Below are 23,200 nucleotides of genomic sequence, written 5' to 3'. Positions count from 1 at the left end.
AGGAGAACACCAGCGTGATTGCCTGCTTTTATCTATTTATATTTAATCATGAAGTTCCCTGAGCTGTGAATGAACTAGGGGAGATGTGTGAATCTCAGGACACCAAAAGCTGTATCTCACAGGCTTAGTGGGTCCTGAAACAGTTTGGGGTCATTGCCGTGACCAACAAGGGCCAGTATGGGGTTCAAAGCAAGGCTGGGGCAGGCTTAGAATGGAGGGACAGGAGTGTAAGACATCGCAAGGAAGAGTGTGGCTGGAGGGAGCTGGGGAAGAAGTCAGGGAGCCTTAGTCAGCCTCCCAAACCCACCCAGCCCTGCACATTCCTCACTGGAGTGGCTCTCCCTCCAGACTCCAACCCTGTGGATCTCGGGCCTGACAGGCCCTGATTTGGCTGTCTTGGCCCCTCATCCACCAGGACACTGTTTTGGACATTTTCTTACAGAGACCGAGTCCCTGGCCCACCTTCTAACCACCTTTGAGGGAAGGAAGTTGAGGCCATGGCAGGCCCTCCCGTGAGTCTTTCTTCTGACTCTCCTGCCTACTTGCAGGGCCCCAGGACCACATACCTGCAATGACACCGATGTCCAACTCACTCGAGACAATCCCAGGGTCGGGCTCTGTAGACAGAACAGAAGAATCCGAGATGAGAAAGGATGGCTACCCACACCCTGCAGTGTCTCCAACGAGCTTGTACCCTCTGCTCGCAGGTGCACTGGCCCAGGGTGCACAGGAAACTGCATGGTACCTGGACAGGCCTCTGGCTGGGAGCACACAGAGCAGGGCCCAGGCTCTGCTTGGCTGCTGCCCACTGCAGGAGAGCACTGTGTGAACCCTAGGGCTGTCAGACACCATTATGGCATCTCCAGCACGTGAGGGAACCCTGCAGCATCACCCCTCTCGCACCTCTGACCCAGAGCCCTGCCTGTACCTGCTCACCAGACACCTGTGCAGGGTGTGATGACAGGTCCAATCGAGTTTAGTGCAGCATCACCTGCCCCTGCAGGCCTTAGCTTTTCTCATGATGACGGTAAAAACAGACCACGCGTGGGGTGTCTGCATATGTCAGTTGTTGGTTTAGCTGCTGTCCATCTAGTATACCAGGTACGTGGTGTACTGGGGGCTTCCCAAGTGGTGCAGTGGGAAAGAGTCTGCCTGCTACTACAGGAGATGAACAGCAGATGAGGAGGATGAACAGGAGATTTGGTCCCTGGGTCGGGAAGATCCCCTGCAGGAGGAAATGGCAACCCAGTCTAATATTCTTGCCTGGAGAATGCCGTGGATAGGAGCCTGGTGGGCTACTGTCATGGGGTTGCAAAGAGCAGGACACGACTGAACGACAGCACCACCATTTTTATTAGCCTATTTCACAGGTGGGCCACTGAGGCTCAGAGAGTGACGTGCCCACCATCACATACCTTGTCGGTGGTCAGGCTTGAGGCCGGGACTTAGTCTGTCTTTGCTGAGGGGTCCTGTGTCTCATCTCTCTTGAAGATGCCCCTCCCAAAGATCCCTCTCTGAGACCCTACACAGGCTTCTGCATTCTTCTTCTGTGGGAGAGGCACTCTGTGTGGGACTATCCAAGTTACTGAGTGTGTTTTCCCAAAGCTCAGTGATCTGGACAGAAGGCTAGGATGTGCAGGAGAGCAGGAACCTCCCCTCTGGGAGATGAGGAGAGGAAGGATTTATTACAGCATGGAAACTTCAGTGTTCACATGGAAATCCCATGTTCCCATTACAAGGGCGCCTCCTATTAAAACAGAGAAGGCTGCTTCATAATAGTCATTTCAGTTCAGAGAGTCGCTTTCATTAGTGTGATGAGGTCATTCTCCCCAGGGAAGCTGCCAGATGCCTCTTTCTGATAAGAAGCTGGCTGGTGGTAGGAGGAAGTGGGGGTTCCAGGTGTGAGGCCCCCAGAGGAGGGAGGGTCAGGCTGAGGGCTCTGGGGCCAGCACAGAGCCTGGAGGTGGAGGAGAGGAGAAAACAAAGCCTCAAGTCAGCAAAGAGACAGAGCAGGCGTCAGGGTGGGGGAGGGAGGCACAGACAAGGGAAGGTCAAGTGGATGCTGTACTCCTCAATCCAGCATGATCAAATGCACCTTGGGACTTAGTATCTAGCACATGAAGTGGAGTCGCTCAGTAGTGTCCGACTCTTTGCGACCCCGTGGACTGTAGCCTACCAGTCTCCTCCATCCATGGGATTCTCCAGGCAAGAATACTGGAGTGGGTTGCCATTTCCTTCTCCAGGGGATCTTCCTGATCCAGGGATCGAACCCAGGTCTCCAGTATTGCAGGCAGACTCATCTAGCACATAGTAGGCACTTAATAAACATTTACTGAATGTATGATTCCTAGGATAAAAGCATGCATACAAATGAATGCATTCAGAGGCCAGCATTCTAGAACTTCCTAGATTACCGAGCCCCTCAGAGTTAAGTAAGAAAGGACAGAACCTTCCTTAAGTCAGCGTAGATGGGTATAGAAGCTCATATACCCAAGATTGCTGTGAGGAATTTTCCAGGTGAAGGCAAGCCTTTCTTAAGTCAAGTTTGTCCAATGAGGCCAGGATTAGAAAGGACTGTTATTTCTCTTTTAAAAACAATTGACAATTGATTGCCATTTGCCAGGTACCATTCTTAACACTTAAGGTTATTTTAATTCAAATAGTCCCTGTGACAATCCCATTCAGTACTAATTGCTATTATTCCTTTTTTACAGATTTGGAAGCTAAGCTTCAGAGAAGTGTAACTGACTTCCCTGGTTGGAGTCTCTTCTGTGTGAGCCTGAGCAGTCTCATGTCGACAGGCTTAACCCTGCAGGTCCTGCTCAGTGATGAGCCTAGGTGAGCTGGGTAAGGACCAGAGGTAAGAGCTAGGATCACTTGGGGGTGAATTTCTTGGCTTATGTGTGGAGACCAGAGATGAATTTGTTCAAGTCACACCATGTGACTGACTCCGTGGTAGTGAAACTTCAGCCTGGCAAGACCTGCCACATAGGTCAGAACAGGCATAGAGGAGGATGCTTGGGCATGTCTGGGAAGGTGGGGATGGTGTAAGATGATGGTTCTCAAAGTGTGGTCCCTAGAACAGCAGGATTTCCTGGGAGTCTGTTAGAAATGCACATTCCTGGGCTCTACATTTTTGTATCAGAAATGCTGGAGTTGGGGCCCAGGTGATTCTGATGCACATTCAGGGTTGAGAACTGCTGGTGTAAGAGAAGGCTTTCCAGAGAGGGCTTATCAAGATGGCTCATGAAGGATGAATAGGAGTTTGCTGCACAGACAAGAGTATAAGCATTCCAGGCAGAGAGCTTAGCCCCTTTAACAGTGCTCACTTCTCTCTAGTTCTCAGTTTTCTTCCCAGATAACTGCTTGCTATCCATGGCACCAAGGGTCCTAAAACCTGGGCTTTGCTCTCTTGCCTCTGGAGATGCTTCATTCAGAGTCCTTACTGGCTACCCCACCCTGTGCTGTTTCAGCTGGCAGCAAAGACATGGGATATCTGCAGAAGGCTAGTTGGAATAAGCTCAGACCCTGTGCAGGAAGTTGACAGGTTAGTATGCAACTGGATTAAGAACCTGAAATGAAAGGTCACACATTGCTGAGGGTACATATGAGCTTGGAATTAGGATCACTGTGAGCTCAGGGTCTGGGGTGGGGGTTGATGGGTAACTTACGGTAGCGGGGTGGGGGGTTTATGGCAAGGCAAAGTGTTATTTATGATCAGGTGTGGGTCTGAGATCAGAAGCAGACAACAGTCTAGTCTTGAGACTGGACAAGTATGAGTGGCCTCCCCACTTTCTGTAGAGACCCAAAGGACCCTGTGTTTTTCCTTCCTAGCTCTCCTTGAGACTGCAACGCCCTCACCAGAGACGAGAGGCTTCACTGGTGACTGAGCAATAAAGAATACCCCTGCCAGTGCAGGAGACGTGGATTCAACCTCTGAGTTGGGAAGATCCCCTAGAGAAGGAAATGGCAACCCACTCCAGTATTCATGCCTGGGAAATCCCAAGAACAAAGGAGCCTGGGGGCTACAGTCCATGGGGTCACAAAGAGTTAGACAACTGACCAACTAACACACACATGTGGTACCTAGCTCAGAATAGGTATTTATCAGTTGTAGCCACTGGCTTGATTCTGAGTCTTATTATTGATATTACTCTGGGTCCATCACCTTCAGCTGGGATACTGTTTAGGGAGCTCTGACTTCTTGTGGACACACATACCATGAGCATATCATCTGAGTCACAGTGTAAAGTGGGTTTCTTACTGAGGGTATCATTCACCATGATGTTTACAGACTGTGATTTAGACAACTAGAGAGTCTCTCGATGAGGGTGAAAGAGGAGAGTGAAAAAGCTGGCTTAAAATTCAACATTTAAAAAACTAAGATCATGGCATCTGGTCCCATCACTTCATGACAAATAGATGGGGAAAAAATGGAAAGAGTGACAGATTTTATTTTCTTGGACTTGAAAATCACTGCAGATGGTAACTACAGCCATGGAATTAAAAGATGTTTGCTCCTTGGAATGAAAGCTATGACAAACGTAGACAACGTATTAAAAAGCAGAGCTATCACTTTGCCAACAAAAGGTGCGTCTAGTCAAAGCTATGGTTTTTCCAGTAGTCACGTATGGATGTGAGAGCTGACCATAAAGAAGGCTGAGTGCCAAAGAATTTATGCTTTTGAATTGTGGTATTGGAGAATATTCTTGAGAGTCCTTTGAAGTGCAAGGAGATCAAGCCAACCAATCCCGAAGGAGATCAAATCAATCAATTCTAAAGGACATCAACCCTGAATGTTCATTGGATGGACTTATGCTGAAGCTGAAGCTCCAATACTTTGGCCACCTAAATCAAAGAGCTGACTCACTGGAAAAGCCCCAGATGCTGGGAATGACTGAGGGGAGGAGGAGAAGCGGGTGACTGAGGATGAGATGGTTGGATGGCATTACTGACCCAGTGAACATGAATTTGAGCAAACTTCAAGAGATAGTGAAGGACAGGGAAGCCTGGAGTGCTGTAGTACATGGGGTCACAAAGAGTTAGACACAACTTAGCGACTAAACAACAACAATGACAAAAAAGAATAAACTAAACCCTTTGTCCTATAGTGTCGGGTTCAAGGGTAGCCTGATCAAGAGAGAAGCCGACAGAAGGAGAACAAAGCACGGCTGATTTCTACTTCACTTGCATCGTACCTGTGAAAGCTCTTGTGGGTGATGGCTGTGGAATGGCCAAGCAGTCTGATATCTCTAGGCTTCTGAAGCCCATGTGTGGTCACCCAGCTGCAGAACTTGCCAGAGGGGGCCAGGTCAAGGGTGGGGACATCAGGTGTCTCCTGTAGCTGTGGATCCAGAGAGGAAGGGAAGGGCTGTTCCTGCCCCAGCTCTCATGTGGGGATGTTACTTCCCATGGAGGTGGAGTATGAGGGTAGGGATCAGGGGAGGCTGATGTTCTAGTGAATCTTGGAAATTTTCAGGGGTGGGCACAATGTTCTAGGACTAGAGAAGTGCTGACACAGGTCCTGGGGACTCGGCCTTGGGGTGGGGGTGGGGAGCAGGGGGAGGAGGTCTTACTAGGCAGAAGGCACTGGGTGAAGTTGCCTCTTAGCTCTGAACAGCAGGCCAGCAAAAGGGAAGACTTTGCCCCTTTTTGTGAAGTACAGATAATAAAATGCATGCCCAGAGAGCTCAAGTAAGAGGTCAAAGTCTCACAGATGGAAGGAGCAGCGCCTGTGTTGTAACCTGAGATGCCACAGCTCTAAAATGTGTTCTCTCTCCTCAGCGCCAGCTGCTGAAGTTGGAAATGGCCTTGCTCCTGCACCATATGTAATTTGGCTGCAGCTAACTCCCTGCTGATTTCCCAGGTCTGCAGGGTGGTCAGTTGCCTGTCCCCTGGTCGAAGGCAGCAGCCCTGGGAGGCAGCAGGGTGCAGAGGTGCTGCTCCTCCACGTAGGAAACGTTTTCCGTTCTGCCTGGCAGCTTGGACACAAGTAACAGGGCACAGCCTTAAGCACAGCTGGATTCTCAGGGGTCCAGTGGTGTTTCTCAGATGTCGCAGCGCAAGCACTGGCTCCAGGGACACAAGTTGACCCTTCCATCACCACCAAGGGCCTCACTTCTCTTGTATTTTTCGATAAAGCTGTGCTAGGAAGTTCTTTTTCCTGCAAGGCTTTGTCTTCATACCTCCCCACCCACTTCTAATGATTTTTCCTCCTGCTTCAGAGGTCCTGGAAGAAGCACCCCATTCCTGTTTCCCATGGCCCACCTGGTCCAGCCAAGAAAAGAATTCGCACACAGGGCAGGGAACTCTGAGAAAAGGAAGATTATTTTAGTCTTAGAATCCTGAACGGAAACTCGGTGTGTTTCGAAGTCCTGGGTGAATTCAAGCCATGACAATGGTGTGGATGTCAGCAATGCAGTGGCAGCCACGTCTGTTGCTTGATGATATTGGGTCAGAAAAGTCACTTTGCTCAGCGAATTCGGGGGAAGGGGGCGATGGCTTTGCCTGAGTCTGACTTGGGTCCAGGGGAAGGACAGGAACCTTTGTGGCTATAGATAATTCTCTTTTGCTTGCACTGGAGTTTCTCCTTCCTTTTCTACATTCTGGCCTCAAAGACCTAATGCAAGTGAAGTAGAAATTAGCTGACAACTGATGTTTACTAACTGACTTTCCTTTGGGGTAAGAAAAAGGTCAAAGACATTTATTTTTCTTTGGTCTGTTGTTAATCTTGCCCTGAAAGGGTGTAGCACTCAAGCTAAAGCACTCCAAGGAAAGAAATGGATAGCTTGTTATACAATTTCTGTTTCTCGCAAACCAGCATTTGCCCAGCCCCAGGCTTCATGGTATGTGGAAAGGAAGAGGTCTGTCCCCAAGACACTTATGACATGGTTGAGACCAGATACATTCATGTGAAAAGTTAGACTCTTTGTCTTCGAGTGTCAGTATGAGCAATAAAGACGTGCCTGGGAAACAGAATCACAGATGCAGAGAAAAAACTTATGTTTGCCAAGAGGGAAGAGCGGGGAGAGGAAATGGGGAGAAGGAAACATTAGGAGATTAGGATTGACACACACACATTATTCTATATAAAACTGATAACTGATAAGAATCTACTGCATAGCACAGGCAACTTGACTCAACATTTTGTAATGACTGTAAGGGAAAAGAATCTGAAAAAGAGTGAATATTTGTATATGCATAACTGATTCACTTTGCGTATACCTGAAACTAATACCACACTGTAAATCAACTATACTCCAATAAAAATTAATAATAAATAAAAGATGTGCCTGGGGCTGCTCTAGAGGGAACTCAACCATCAGACTCAGCCCCAGAATGCCCAGGTTCTAGGACAGTGAGGAAACTCAGGATTTTGTCTATTCGTTCTTTCCTTTGGCAACCTTTCTTTAGAACCTACTACATCCCAGCAACATGGCAGAGAGTTAAGGCAAGGTCCCTGCCTTCAAGGAACAGATCCTACAGTAGAGACAAGGATGTCTATGGGAAACTTCAGAAAGGGTAATTCTCTGGGTTCTCACGAAGGCTTCCTAGAGGAGGTGTTCCCCAAGACTGGCCTTCTGAGATGCTGAGTGGGCAATGCCAGCAGCGGTGGTAAGAGAAGGATGTGAATGGAAAGGTCGTGGTGGGAGGTGACGCAGGAGGACCTCCAGGTGGGTCTGCCTGTTGGGATACCTGGTCATCGTGGGTCAGGGTCTGGGCTCCTGGGAGCTGCTGGTTGTATGCTGGAGGAGGGGAGTTACCTGCCTGCAACTGCCAGCAGGTCACCCTTCCTATCTGTGCAGAGAGCCTGTGTCCACTTACCCAGGCTCCCAGATCAAATACTCAGGACAAAGTACCTGGCCAGGTGAGGCCCATGTGAATCTGATGTGCCTTGGTGAGAATGTATCTGCTAGTCTCAAGGTCAAGATGATTGCCCTCATGGTCCCTTGTGTTCAGTTCAGTTCAGTCACTCAGTCATGTCCAACTCTTTGCAACCCCATGGACTGCAGAATGTCAGACTTCCCTGTCCATTACCAACTCCTGGAGCCTACTCAGACTCATGTCCATCGTGTCGGTGATGCCACCCAACCATCTCATCCTCTATTGTCCCCATCTCCTCTTGCCTTCAATCTTTCCCAGCATCAGGGTCTTTCCTAATGAGTTGGTTCTTCGCATCAAGTGGCCAAAGTATTGGAGTTTCAGCTTCAGCATCAGCCCTTCCAATGACTATTCAGGACTGATTTCCTTAAGGATGGACTGGTTGGATCTCCTTGCAGTCCAAGGGACTCTCAAGAGTCTTCTCCAACACCATAGTTCAGAAGCATCAATTCTTCAACGCTCAGTTTTCTTTATAGTCCAACTCTCACATTTATGCATGACTACTGGAAAAACCATAGCTTTGACTAGACAGAGCTTTGTTGGTAAAGTAATGTCTCTGCTTTTTAATATGCTGCCTAGGTTGGTCATAGCTTTTCTTCCAAGGAGCAAGCGTCTTTTAATTTCATGGCTGCAGTCACCATCTGCAGTCCCTTGTGTGTCACCTTATAAATAATCTCCCCAATCCCAGGGCGGCCAAATCGCCGTGCAATGTCCTCACACTGCTCTGAAACCCCATCCAAAGATTCAGCCATATTTGCCTCCTCCTGGCTGTGATCCAGCTTTTCCTGTTGCCCTGGTGCCTGCTTATACTGTATAAAAACAGGGACAGGTGTCTGGTGAGTACCGAAGACTTGCAGGCTGCAACATACCAGCTGTATTACTACACATGGGTGAAGCACTGGGACTTGGGATGGGGTGAAGAGAGGTGGGCTCCCTGCTCTGGAGAATAGAGCCATTCTTGGCATTGATAAACTGGACTTCTCCAGTTTATATGCAGACTGGGGGCAGATAAGGGGGCTGGAAAGGGGGTCTTCTTGCCTCTGGATCCTTACTCAGGGAGTTTTCATATCCAGGCATTGCTGTTTCAGGGATGTGCTCAATGGAGGGGAACTGAAAGTTGAGGATGCTATAACTCACAGCCCAGAGTATCTGCTTTCCTCCAGCTGTATTTCCCTGCTATTATTCCTGAGGTTTTTTTTTTTTTTAGAGTCTTATTCCAATACAGAAGTCACCACTGTCCATATGTGGATGCTCCTCTGAGAGAGGGGCCTTGTCAGCTTTGGGTTGTGTGGGGTTTGGGGCTTATTAAGGGGGCAGCAAATAGCCTCAAAGCACAGAGTGAGGAAAGGGAACCACTGTTTCCTCTCCACACCCTACCCTTCTTCCTCCTGAAGATCTGAGCATTTCGAAGAAAATGGAATTCAAAAGAGACCGGAAGAAGGGGAGGAAAATATCCCAGTCTGGCTGCTGTGTGTGGTCCTGGGAAGGAGCCTGGAACTTGGTCTCCATCTGCTGCTTGGGCGGGGGCAGGGCCAAAGAAGTGTCTGGTCTAGCAAGCACCACCAGAATCTCAGATAAGACAACACTAAGACCACCAAAAAGAGCTCAGAAGGTTTGCTCTTCCTGGGAGGAGGAGAAAGCCTATGATCGAAACAGCTGGTGTGGCTTTAGCACACTGGAAAAGGAGAGAGGAGAATCTACCATCATATTATTAATACATGCATATGGTTGTTGTTCAGTCCTTCAGTTGTGTCTGACTCTTTGCGACCCCATGGACTGCAGCACACCAGGCTTCCCAGTCCTTCATCATCTTCTGGAGCTTGCTCAAACTCATGCCATTCAGGCAGCGATGCCATCCAACCATCTCGTTCTCTGTCATCCCCTTCTCCTCCTGCCTTTAATCTTTCCCAGTATCAGGGTCTTTTCTAATGGGTTGGCTTGTCACAGAAGGTGGCCAAAGTATTGGAGTTTCAGCATCAGCATCAGTCGTTCCAATGAATATTTAGGATTGATTTCGTTTAGGATTGACTTGTTTGATCGCCTTGCAGTCCAAGGGACTCTCAAAAGTCTTCTCCAACACCACAATATATTGGCTGCATCTCATCCGCATGATGGAATCTTAGTTCCCCAGCCAAGGATGGATCCCCCACCCCACCCGCAGCCCCACAGCAGTAGAAGCTGGATTTTTAACCAACAGACCACCATGGAATTTTTTGTTGTTGTTCTCAACGATAATATTTATAGGCTTCCCAGGTGGCGCTAGTGGTAAAGAATTTGCCTGCCAATGCAGGAGACACAAAAGATGAGGGTTCCATCCCTGGATTGGGAAGATCCCCTGGAGAAGGGCATGGCAACCCACTCCAGGATTCTCGCCTGAGAAATCCCATGGACAGAGGAGCCTAGTGGAGTACAGTCCATGGGGTCACAAGAGTCGGACGCAACTTAGTGACTAAAGCACTACCATATATACATACATATATGTATATATACACACACATACACATACACATATACACACATCTACATATGTATACATACATACATGTATGTATACATACGTATATATGTATATATTATTTAACTTCTGATTTGCACAAGTCCCTTCATCAATCCCAGTGATCTTCATGTTGAAAGAAAAGAAGGTGGATTCTGCCTGACAGTGAGACAGGGTCCCTGCTCGACCAAGGTCAGGATCAGGCTCCAGAGCCCAGCAGCAACTGGGAGGAATTTGCCGAGCTGTGGATGAAGAGGGAACAGATAAATGTACTCACCATCCACTGAGTACAAGAAACAAGGCCCTAAGGAAGGGAGGCAGTAAATACCCTTAGGAATCTTACTAGTCTCCTCAAATGGTATGGTACTCCACCTTTCTCATCTCGAGGGATGATACCTGTGGTGTAGGAAAGAATTTTGCAGGCAAGCCACCCCATGTCTCATAGCCCCCTTTACTTATCTGTAACACAGAGATGGTAGATCCCCAGCCTAAAAGACTGACAGCTGAGGCCCTGGTTCTCACAGTTGAGTGTGCATGGGAAGTGCCTGGGGCACGGGATTTGTCATACCCCAGCTCCCTGGGTCACTGCCCCCACCACCCAGATTATGAGTCAGCAGGGCCGGGTTGGGCCTGAAAGCCAACATTTCTCACCTGTGCAGGTGATGCTGCTCTGGTCCAGGGGCCTCCCACTGCAAACCAGTCCTTTGAAAGGGGGACTGGGGGTGGGGGGCTGGTACCCTCTCAGCAATGCAAACAAGCAGCTACAGCCACAGCTGCCTGGGCTACAGCCTCAACGCCCTTTCTTTCAGGACCAGCTGATGGAGCTGGAGACCTGGCACAGTGACACAGTCTGAGCATTGGTCACCTCTGCTGGCTCCCCTGCCTGTCTGGGCAAGGGGACAGGGGACGTTGTACCGAGGTCTGGTCGCTACACATGCCCTCTGACCAATGACCAGTCAGGAGGCTGCAGCATTGCTCTCTGGAAATTCTGGAAGGGTCCTCAGCTGGCCCTGGATGCCCATGTGTGCCTTGAGTGAGCGTGGTGACACCCAGGGAAGGAATTAGAGCCAAGGCTGATTCAGCTAAGTACACCCGGGCCTTGATGATGTAGCAGGCAAGGGCTTCTCCAGAGGAAGTTGTCACAGGCACCAAAATGTCAAAGGAAGTGGGTTCTTGGAGATGCTCTGAGGAGCCAGAAAGCGACTGTGTGTCTCAATTAGCATGGCCTGGCTTCCCAACTCCCCACTCCTCCAGGGCCGGCTGGAGCCCAAAAGCCTCTGGACCTGCTTTTTCCAGCCCTAGCTACATCTAGCCATGGGGATAATGAGGGTGCAAGAAAGCCCCATCTGCTAGATGGGAGCCCCCTGGGTACCTGTGAGCTGAGCATGACGACCTGGTTTGGAGTGGACAGGGGACAACACGAAGGGTGGTCCCGCAGGGTGACTTGAGCCCCCGCCCACCACCTAGGCCACCTTGGGGAGTGCCGCAGCCTCTCCAACCCGTTTCCTTGGTGTTAGTTGCAATGGTGCTACTCGGTAGTCACCATTCATAGACCTCTTATGAGTTAGACGATCTTTTTGAGTATCACTTATCCTTGTCCAGTGTTGACACAGATTCAGTCAAAGTGGGGTTCTCACAGTGCCTCAGGATTTAATGAATCAGGCCTGTGCAATGAAGTTTCCATAAAAATCTTAAAAGGAGAGATTTCAGAGAGCTTCCAGGTTGGTGAAGTAGAATGCCTCCATGTGCCACCATGCTGGGCTCCAAACCCCCAGAGGACTGAAGTTCCTTTGTTTGGGAACTTGCCCTGTGAATCTCTTCACTGGCTGTCAATCCTTTCCTTTTCCTCTTTACCCTGGGGAGGCTGACCCTACTCTGCATCTCCTGAGCTTCCAGGCAGCTGGTTTCCATTTAAGTTGGGAGATGGTAGCAGGAAATTGCAGTTTTGGAGGACAGAGAGGGATGGTTATGTTTTCTTTGCTGCCTCCATGACGACGGCTCTTAACCAGATGGTCTTCCCTTTACAACTTCCACTGTAACTCCAAACACACCATCCCCACCCTTGCTCCATCAGCCTCTTTTAACTATGGCTGAGAAAGACTAACAAGACCAAATTTACATGGCAGTGCTTGATCTCCTGCTGAAGCTTGAGTTCTTAACCACTTGAAACTGTATCTGCTTCTTTTCAAGAACAGAACAACTTCACGTAATGGAAGAAGTGGGTTGCCAACTCAGAAAACCAGCGCCTGAACTACTTTTGTTCTAGATACCAGTATATAGAAGAATGCACTATTTTAAACTTGTTATGAAGATAAAATTAAGAATGCACTTTATAAAATGCAAAGCAGTACAAAAGTGTTCATGATATTTCATGTGTTTACATGCTATTGTCTAAAATATATGCTGTCTAGATTGCTCAAAAAATGTGGGATTTTCAAAAATGGGTACCTTTCCTTCTCTCGCACATTCTTTGGCAAATATATCACCCCAAGGATCAAACTCCATTTCTAGTCATTGATCCTGGAGAAATCACCTGAAACAGCAACAAAAATTCATGCTTGGCAAAGTGTATTGCCATTGGGTTTAAGATGGAAAATAAGAGAGGACTATCTAAATGTTTTGCATCAAGAAACTGGTTCTGTAAATTATGATACATCCACAGGACAGACAGTTCTGCTGCACTTACTGAGGGACACATGGGAATTCTTAGTGACAGGGGGAAACACTCATAGTATGATTTAATGGAAAGGAATAGGACTCTAAATATAAACTATGTTAAACATTCTAGAAAAGAGTCAGTAAAAGGAAAAAAAGGAAACACACTTTCTTGAGATGGTGGCTTTTGGGTTGTCATAGGTTAGGGGGTAGGTTATGGGGGTGTCTTTTTCTCCTAATATATAGATCTTACACACATCCTCATCCACATATATGTTCACGCATGCACCTGGGACCTGCAGCTCTATGGCTATCTCCCTGGGCTGATGCAAGTGCTTCACTAAGGCACGGGCCCCAGCCTTCACTGGTGGTGCCGGTTATGCCCCAGCCAGGGCCAAGCACATGGATGGTGAGCAGACCCAGTTACGATGGGGACATAGCTCTGTAAGGAGCAGCTGAACGTGGAGGCCCAGGGAACGGGCCAGCGAGGCTCCTCCCAGCCCTGATTTCAGGCCGGGGGACCAATGGGGACCAAGGACCTGACCTCTCCAGCTTAGAAAAGAGCAGAGGCCAGGGTTATAAAGCCTCTCCTTGCTGGGGGGTGGGGGAGAGACATCTGGCTGCTCTGAAGATTTATCTGAAGAGAATGTCTCCTCCCGCAGATCCGGCGAAAGCAGAACCAACGCCCCCCGCCCCCCACCCCCACCCCCTGGCTCTGTGTGGCCTATGTTTGTTCCATTCACACCCTGAGGTTGCTGCTGTTCTGCGCCTGCCTGGCCTGTCAGTTAGATTTGGTCATAGATTTTCTTATCACAGGAAAGCCAGGCAGTAGGTGGAAGAACTTCCTTATCCTCACTTCTCCTTTCCTCCCCCTTCCTGAAGACAGTGTGGCCCCATGGGGAGGATCAGGGGCATCCATGGACCACTTTGGGGGTGTGGGTACTGCAGGGACCAAAAGACCCATTTGTAGAGGGAGCACTCACCTGGGGTCCAAAGGGTTGTCTCCATCACCGCTGCCTTCTCTGTCCCTGGCATGAGAAACAATGGCATGAGACAGGTGTGGGCACCCTTACTTTTAGAAATGTGGAGAATGAGCCCAGGGAGATCCTGGATCTCACCCAAGGCCTCTCAGCTAGAGAGCAGCAGGGCCAAGGCCCCAGCCCAGCTAGGCCCTGGCTCTCCCCCTGCCCCAGCGGCACTCAGAATGCCCCTCTCCTACTCTGACATCACCACCACCACCAGCAAAGGCAAAGCAGTTGGTTGGCTAAAAATTTCCTTCAAGTTCCTGCTACCCTCTAGCTTCCACTTCCCCCAGTGACTACTGTCTCTCTTCCCACTCGAAAGCCCTCCTTTCTAGATATGCATAATGATATAATCACCACCACTTAGGGGCTCACTTTATAAGTTCCTGTACTGGTGCAGTTTCTCAGGAGAACGAATTGGATGCAATAATGCCCATCACTTTACAGTGGAGCAAACTAAAACCCGCCTGAGGTCACACAACAGCAACATTGTGGGTGGGAATGGGGTCTGATTCCAAAGCTTCCTCCAGAATTATCCCTTCAGAGAAAGTTCACTGAGGGCCCATCACATTCCCTTTATTAGAGTCTGAAGGTCTAACAGTGAACTGCGCTAAGACCCTCCCTTGGGGTTTTCCATTCTAGGGTAGGGAGAGACAATAGGGAGTTAAAAATAGGGGTTCATGATTTAAGGCCAGGGAGGTGATAAATCCTGAAGACATAAAAAAGGGAGAAAGGGAAAAAGAATAATTGAGGAGGTGATCAGGGAGGTCACCCAGAGGAGGCCACGTTTGGGCTGTGCTAGACTAAATGCTTTTGTCCCCTCTGCCCCCTACCGCTCCCCACCCCTGCCCAATTTCATATGTTGACACCGAACCTCCAGCATGGTGGAATTAGGAGGCCATTGGAAGGTGACTAGGTCATGAAGGTGGAGTCCTTGTGAATGGGATTAGTGCCCTTATAAAGGAAACCCCAGAGGGCTCCCTCAGTCCTTCTGCCACATGAGGACACAGACAGAAAATGCCTGGATATGAACCAGGAGGTGGCCCCCACCAGATATCAAACCTGCTAGCACTTTGATCTTGAACTTACTTCTCAGTGCCCAGAACTGTCAGAAATACATGTCTGTTGCTTTAGCCCAAATCTGTGGTAGCAACTGAACAACAACTGTGGCATTCATTATAGCAGCCACAAAGGACTAATACAGGCTGAAATATTGGAGCCTGTGAGCCCTACAGCCATTTGAATGAGGAAGGTCCCAAGGAGACATTAGCCAGGCAATGTGTTCCCAGGTGAGCCAGGGACCATGTGGCCACTGCAGAGTGAGAGAGGGGCAGAGTGCTAGGAGGTGCAGTGATGACAGGACAGGTTGGACCCTGCAGCACTCTGTGAGGGATGGGAGGCCAGCACAGGGGTCCAGCAGGAGCCCTATGAGCTGTGTATGAGAGAGAATCATCACTTTGACTGCTGTGCTGAGGAGAGACCCTGAGTAAAGATGGAGAGGCCGTGGCCATGGTTTAGGCAAGCACCTGGATAAGAGCCGGGGTGCCACAGGTGATGAGGGAGGGGGACATTTGGGGTATATCTGGAATGTGGGGCAAATAGAACTTGCTGATGGGTTAGATGTGGAGTGTGCACACAAAGGAAAAAAAAGAGAGTTTTGGCCTGAGCAGGGAGGATGGAGTTTACTACAAGGGGCGTGTGGTGTGGGGCAGGGAGGGGGCAGAAATCAGCGCTGGTTGAGGATGTGTTAAGCTCGGGGATGTATTAGATGTGAAGCACAGGTGCAGGGAAGGCCATCGGAGAGAGGAGTCTGGAGCTCGGGGAAAGGTGAGGGCTGAAATCGTAGCTCCAGCATCATGGTAGCACTCACAGACATGGCCTGGGGCCACAGCCCAGCAAGTGTAGATGAAGGAGAGGAGCCAGAGCTGAGCCCTGGGCCTTGGACTCGTGCAGCAGCACTGGAGCCCAGGATGAAGCAGGCATTGAGCCAGGAGAAGCCTCGGGGTTGGGGGCAAGCCACACCTGGGAGACTGGGCCAGGCTCCCCTGCAGTGGCTGGGCAGCCCTGTCACAACTTTCCTCCCACTCAGTCTACGGCTGCCTTGTGCACCCCAGGGCCTGTGTGTGTACGAGACTCCACATCCCCACACACTATAAACGTCACCACTGAGAGCTCCGCTCTCTTGCCTGCATCATCAAATTGGCCCCTGCCAGCAGGTCACCCTTGACAGCACACTGTTCTGCAAATTGAAGAAAAGATAAACCTCCCTTCTTCACACCTTGTCTCCCTCCCACGCCTGGGCCCTTTCTCTGCTCCCCCTTATAGCAAAACTCCTCAAAAGGATTTCTATACCTTCTTTTGATGTTTCAGAGGTTTCTTTTTCAGTGAGATAAGCCTCCCTCATAATTGGTGCTTGGAGGGAAAACAAGCGGAGGGAGGAAATGGACAGAGAGAGGTGGGGGCTTGTTGAACAGGGGATTTGGATTGGAGATCACAGCACTGAGTGGGGGGGACCAGTCAATCTGAGGATGTGTGTGTGTGAATAGGGGGTGCTCTTAGCCAGGCTTGAGTTCAGCTGCACAGGATGGGGAAGAGCTATATTTATTGATCTAAACATGAGCCAGTAGGAGAAAAGAAGAAAAGGTTAAGGGAGTTCTTATGTTCATTCAACAAAATTCATCGGGGGACATAGCAGGTTAAAAAAAAATACAGCTGAAATTTTTCTCTTTCTAGAGTTTACATTCAAGGGGAAGGATACAAACAATACAAAGAAGAAAAACACAGGCTATGGAGTATACTAGACAGTGTGAAGACAAAAAAAAAAGGACAAGGACCATGAGCAGGAGTTACAAATTTGAGTAAGTGTGGCCAAGGAGAGGTGGCATTTGACTACCACCTGAAGAGGGTATGGGAAAAGATATCCAGTGGATATCTGGAGAAGAGTATCTCAGACAGTAGGAACAGCAGGTGCAAAGGCCCTGGGGTGGGAGCAGCTCCAGTGTATTTAAGAACAAGCCAGAAGGCCAATGTGGCTGGAGTGAAGTGAGCCTGGCATGAGCTGTAGAAGATGCAGCCAGAGAATTAATAGCAGAGGATAATGGAGGGCCTAGAGAGCCCTGGACAAGCTTCAGTTCTTACGCTGAGGTATACAGGGGCCATAGAAGGATTTGGAGAAGAAGAGTGATATGAACTGATTGTCATGCAGTCAGGATCACTCTGGCCACTGTTCAGGGGAAGGGGACCAGGTTGGGGCCATGGTACCGTTCAGAGAACAGAGGATGCTGGCTTAAACTTCAGTGGGAGAGGTGAGAGGTGATGGGTTCAGAACATATTTTCTAGGAGATGTGATGATTGGCTGTGGGGTCTAAGATGCTCTGCAGGGAAGTGAGTAGATGGAAGGTGATGGGCAGGGCAAGTGGTCAGGTACTAGATTCAAGATGCCCACTAGTCTGAGGAATTGCTGGAGTGAAGATGTGGAATCAGCAGAGGCCTGAGCTGTCGGAGATCAGGCCACTTGAAATGAAGACTTTGGAAGTGCCCCGTGAATGTTTTATTCTGGTTATGACTGCAGGAGCTGATGCCAAGGGGGGAATTGAGGTTAATGGTGTGTGTGTGTGTGTGTTTGTGTGTGTGTGTGGACAGCTCGCAGAATGATGCTGGTGAGACAGCTGAGATGCTGAGACAGACAGCGGATGACTGCTTGGAAGAAGAGAGCATGATGTGTGTATTCAGGAAGGAAGGAACAACAGCGTCTCCTGTTTCCACACTGTGCCCAGTTGTAAAGCCAGGTTTCTGCTGCAAGGGAGGGGAGGTGTGTTCAGTCGGGTTGGGGTAGGAGGCTGGGTGGTTTAGCCTGTGGTCCCTGTGTGCTGAGATGTCAGGGAGATAAAGGGATCTGGGGACAGGGATAACTGGAAGGCCTGGGTGTCCAGGCATTTGTGTGCCTTCTCCTTTCCCTGCAGCTGCTTTTCTCTGCCACGTTGTTCAGTCCCCAGGTTGGACCTGCTGGTGATTCAAGGGCTAACATCCTTGGCATCGAGACCACAGGGACATGAGAAGCCGGGTGGTCTGTCCCTCCCCATTGTCTCAGTGTTGGGGATCAGCCAGCCACATCCGGTCCTTTTGTTGTGCAGCTCCACACCCCACTGCCCGACATTTCAGAACCTCTGGACTCTTTCAGGAACAAATCCTCTAAATTTATCCTTTATGGTTTCTTGTGTGTGGTGGACTGGTTGGCCGGAAGGAAGTTCCTGGGGCGACGGAGATGCTGTACCATGCTGTAGACACTCCTGCTTAGCTATGAAGTTCAGGTCATGCCACCTCCTCTGAGAAGCCTTCCCTGATTTCTGCATAGGGCTCATCTGCTGCTTCCTCTATTCCTGCAGGAGCTGAAACCTTTCTCATAAATATTGTAGGCTTTGCAGCCCATATATGGTCTCTGTTGCATATTCTTCTTAATCGGTTTTCCTGTTTTTTCAAACAATCCTTTAAAAATGTGTAAACCCTTCTTAACTAAACAGGTCACAGGCTGGGTTTAGTCTGAAGGTTGTAGTTTGCTGAACAACTTGTTCAAATCATCACTAAAATGCTTTGTGGTCATCCATCTCTACACTCATTTTTGAGCTATAAAGAGGGAGGATTGTATTTTACCCCTCACTATCTGACACAATGTTGGGTTGTTGGATGAATAAGTGATGTTGCATAAAATGTCCTCTGACATGTCCCAATTGACTCTTTTATCATTATTTTTTCTACACACCTGCCTCTCACATGTTAAATAAATAATCTCTCTGAGAGTCTCCAAGTGAGCCATTAAACAGTCGTCACTTCACAGAGGTACACAAAGCTCCCAGTGATATTAATGGCTCTCATTTATTAAGTTCTTGGTTTGCAGTAGATCATTGTGAAGGTGAAGCTGACATCTTGTGTGTGTGTACAGTGCATGCATGTATGCCTGTGCATGTGTACATACGTGCATATGTTCACGTGGTCACCCATGTGGTTCAAGTACTGGCCACTTGGCCTCTGTGTGGGCCATAGTCATGCTGACATGCCTTCCATGGTCCCTGCTCTCCAGCTAGATCACGCGTGCTAATCCTTACCACTTCTCCAAGGACTTAATTCACTTAAGAAATCATATAATTGCATTTTCAGCACAATTAGGTACCTAATTACATGACTAAATGTCCTCGATCAGACTGCATGTGTAAATGATGATGATGTCGTTAGCCACGCTTTGTTATTGGGTTCCATAAGTTAGAGAACAGGAGACAGAAAATGCTTTTCTCTTCCCTTTGTGAGCTTCGACAGGCAGGATCCACAGAGACCCAAGTCAGCCCCGGAAAGTGAAAAGGATGGTGGCAAGTGGTGGTAGGGTGTGCTGCCCTGGGATCTGGTCAAAGCCTCAGGGAGAGCCTGTCAGATGAAGGAGTAGGGTGATTGCATTCCACAGACAGACACTAGTACTTCTTCCAGGATGTACTAAGGGGAGTCCAGAGTGAACCAGAGATATAGGACTTTCAATTCATGAACTCAAAAGGTAAAGACAGAGGGAATGATCCTTGAAGGAAGGAAAGCATGTTCCCCCTCCACTCCCTGGAATTCTTCTCTATCTCCCAAGCCAGGAATGGGGCTGCATCAAGGGACTCTGCCTTCTCCTTACCCTGGGTGGAGCCATGCTGGGCTCACTATTGCTACGTGTGGGGTCATGAGGGAGCCTGCCTCTGAGGCTATTTGTGAGGATGACATGAGATGATGCATATGATGGTGTCTGCACACACTCACAGATGAGTCTGGGCACAATACATGTTAGCTGATACTGTGAGTAATACCACTGTAGGTTTTTTTTTTTTTTTTCCCTGCTGGAATAGTGTTTGAAAAGCGTGCTAGGAAAGAGAGGGTGCATTCTGATCTAAATATTGGGAATGTGTTGCTTGAGGTGGTGGTAAAGAGAAAGGAATGCACATCAGCAAACTGCTCTTTACAAAAATTGTCTGAAAGTGTTTCAAGGGAGCACCTTGTATGTGAAGGGAGGGTGGATTGCAATGCCAGGGAGAGACGGTCATGAATCCTGGCTCCTCCACTATGACCATCTCCAACCCTCAACTCACTGATCTGTAGAGAAGGATGCACCTGTATGGCTCCCAGGAGGTTTGTATCCAACATATGACAACTCTTCCTATCATTCCCACCTTTTTAAGAATAGGTCCTCTTCTGTCTCTCTCTTTCACACACACACACACACACACACACACACACACACTTGGCTTCTGGATGTAGGGTGCCTGGGGGAGCAGAACAGGGGACCAGTTCTTGTGACTTGGGGGGCAGGGAGTGTTTGTTTCCTGGAATACTTGGGCTTCCTGAGTACTTCCGCTGTGCTGTTAGCACTCTTTTTGTCCTCTGGCTATCACGGCAGGAAAGGGGCTTCAGGAAGTCATCAGCTCATCTCTTCAGTTTGCATCAGGCAATGGAGCTAAGAAGTTGCCTGGCTCTAGTTCAAGCCCCTGCATAGTCTTTGTGCGTGGGGAGGAAAAGCCACTTTTCTTCACTGCTCCCACCCCACCACCCCTGTGTCCCACCCTCCCTCTCTTTTCCTCCCTGATGAAGATACTTTACAATATGTCTCAATCCATCACCTTGACACACTCCTGCTCTGTCTTTCCAGCATCTCTCTCCTCTAAAGGTCTTGTGATTTATGTTTCACTAACATTAATCTTTTAAAAGCAAAGAAGTCATAAACACACACATAACTCTTCCTCCTGTCAATTGAAATCCCAGGACACAAATCAACTGCCATCTAAATTAAATGTTTCTTTCACAGAAAGTGATAAATGCCCTGGAAACCTAATCAAATAAAGCCAACAAACTTAAACTTTGTTTCACTCCAGAATTTTGTAGGTGGTTTATTTAAAGTCCCACAAGGGGTTAAGGCCTAATGACCAACAGGAAGGGTGAATTTCACTCCTGTTATTTTAATGCAGCTAATATAAACAGAAAGGATTGTCCATATTGCCTCATCAGGGATCTCAGCACCTCAAAATTGGGTTTGAAATCTAGCACATATTAGGGGGTTAAGGGAAAGTATAAACACAATTTACTATTCTTTGGACAGGTGTACCGATTTCTTAAGCAAACCAAGTAGAGAGAGCAAAAATAGAGTCAGCAAAAAAGACATTGGCCATCTACAGGGTTGGATCTATTCGAGTAATCAGGATTAGGGAGGGACTGCCAGGTAAGCCAGATGGTCTAAGACAATGTAGATTTGAAATACTTTTATCCTTTTTAGTATGAATGACTTTACATTAAAACAAATGCAATGTTTAATTTTATACCTCTTATTTGGAATAGGAAAAGGAAGGGAAAAATATCAATGACTAAATTCAGTACATGTTTTTAGTTTATTTTCCTCTCTTCCTTTTCCTTGTCTTATTACATCTTCCACCATCACTATCCCATTTGATGTCATTAATAAACTTTATCACTCATCTGCTTGGTGAGTAATGAAGAGTCTTAAAGGTGAAGTTAGATAAACTGTGTCTTCTCTTGTAGGCAATGAGCAGATGAGAGATTATAGAAAAAGAAAATCTCTAGAAAGTTTGTAGTACAGGAATGGAGAGGAAAGTCTTCTCTCTCCTAAGTTTAGAAGAGCCCTTTGGAGCTACCAAGAAAGGATCAGCATGACCCAGTAAGAGAACAACAGGACTGAGAGTAATGCACGCGGAGAAGGAGGTATAGGTGGGAGGTGGGGGCTCCAAGAAGGCACGCTTGACAATGCTGGGGGTCTTGACAGTTAGAGAGTTTGAGGTTCTGGAAGGAGTGTGGTTAGAAGTTAGTTAAGAAGACATGAATGTTGGGAGTGTTAAAGCATTATGAATAAGGATTTATTGTTTTGTATTTAAGTATATCCAGTCATTGAATAACTTCTACAATTGCATCACTTAAATATTAAAAATTAATTGGCTTCAGATTTTCAAATTTATACAAAAATAGGTTTTTTACCTGCTGTGGGAGGCATCCATGAACTAGATGGAAAGGATGAATAAGAAGGAAATCTCAAAAGCTTCCCTAAAAATGTTTTTAAGAGTGGGAATGCTTCATATACTCAAAGAGTCTTTGCAGTTAGGGACCTGGCCTGGGGCTTGAGACAGTGAGCTTGCTCAGAGCAGCAGGAGCCCCTGGCTTATGGTCCTCAACTCTGACTGGACAGTAGCATCTCATGAGAGCCTTTGAAAAACACTCATGTTCTGATAAAATGCAGGATGATAATTAAACTTCACTTCTAGATAAATAGCAACACAATTTTTAGTATGTCCCAAATAATACATGACAGCTCCATGGACTGTTCAGTTCTTTTATCAACTTAACAGATGCACTGTGAGTTCTCTAATAGGGATCCACCCAGAGGAGAACACTGGGAGCTTCCAGGACTAAACTCAGAGTGACAGCCACAAGCCAGTCCAAATTCCCACATTGTCATCTCACACATTCACATCGTTTCTGTCCCATGTCAGCCCCTTGTAGGTCACATGAACTCCAATTATATTTTGCACCCCCAGGTTCTGGCTGTTGCTGTGCCCTCTGCCTGGAATGTCCACTCCACCCGGCTTATCTGGTGAATGTCCACACATCAATCCACACTGGCCCAATGCCACCTGTAGAGGGCATCTGTTCTGATCTTCTGGAAGGAAGTGACCTTCTGTTTCTAAGGACAGACTCATCAAACACATCAAAGAACTCTGGGGCACACTGAGGGCTCTGGCATCTTCCTTTTGGTGCCTGATATTTTGCCAGGTGACCTACACATGGTAGGTGACCATCTAGGTGATCATCAAAAGCTTACTGAGTGAAAGCTCCTCCCAGCAGTGCAGTGAAACACAGCAGGAAATTTTCCAGATATGTAGTTACGAAAGCAGGAGTTGGCAGTGATCGCAAAACACACTGTATCGAGCATCTACTAGCTGCTAGGTGTGAAGACCATCTCTCTTGCCTTTATCACTACAGAGAACATTTATACACGCTGGTCCTCTGGCTCTCAAGATTACACAAGAGGCTTTGACTGATTCCAGGGGAGAGATTTGAGGAGTCCTGCTGTTTCTTCCATCGACACAGCTCATGAGAGCAGCCACCCTGGCTGGTCCTATTGCTC

The 23,200-nt window shown here is 48.1% G+C and overlaps 1 protein-coding gene across 2 annotated transcripts in view; it reads right to left on the bottom strand.

The window, feature by feature from the left end:
• GYPC (glycophorin C (Gerbich blood group)) overlaps window positions 1-23,200 on the bottom strand; it is a 46,608-nt gene that overhangs the window by 2,362 nt on the left and 21,046 nt on the right. The window contains exons 2-3 of one of the 2 annotated variants that reach the window (XM_052662353.1): window positions 14,014-14,058; window positions 567-617 (exon numbers count right to left, since the gene is read on the bottom strand). In XM_052662353.1, coding sequence (XP_052518313.1) covers window positions 567-617; window positions 14,014-14,058 — 96 coding nt within the window. The remainder of the gene's footprint in view (window positions 1-566; window positions 618-14,013; window positions 14,059-23,200) is intronic. The other variant, XM_052662358.1, reaches the window with a different exon arrangement.

Source organism: Budorcas taxicolor, chromosome 2, assembly GCF_023091745.1.
Source record: "Budorcas taxicolor isolate Tak-1 chromosome 2, Takin1.1, whole genome shotgun sequence".
NCBI lineage: Eukaryota > Metazoa > Chordata > Mammalia > Artiodactyla > Bovidae > Budorcas > Budorcas taxicolor.
The sequence above is the reverse complement of the archived record's forward strand: the minus strand, read 5'-3'. Positions and strand labels throughout refer to the sequence as shown.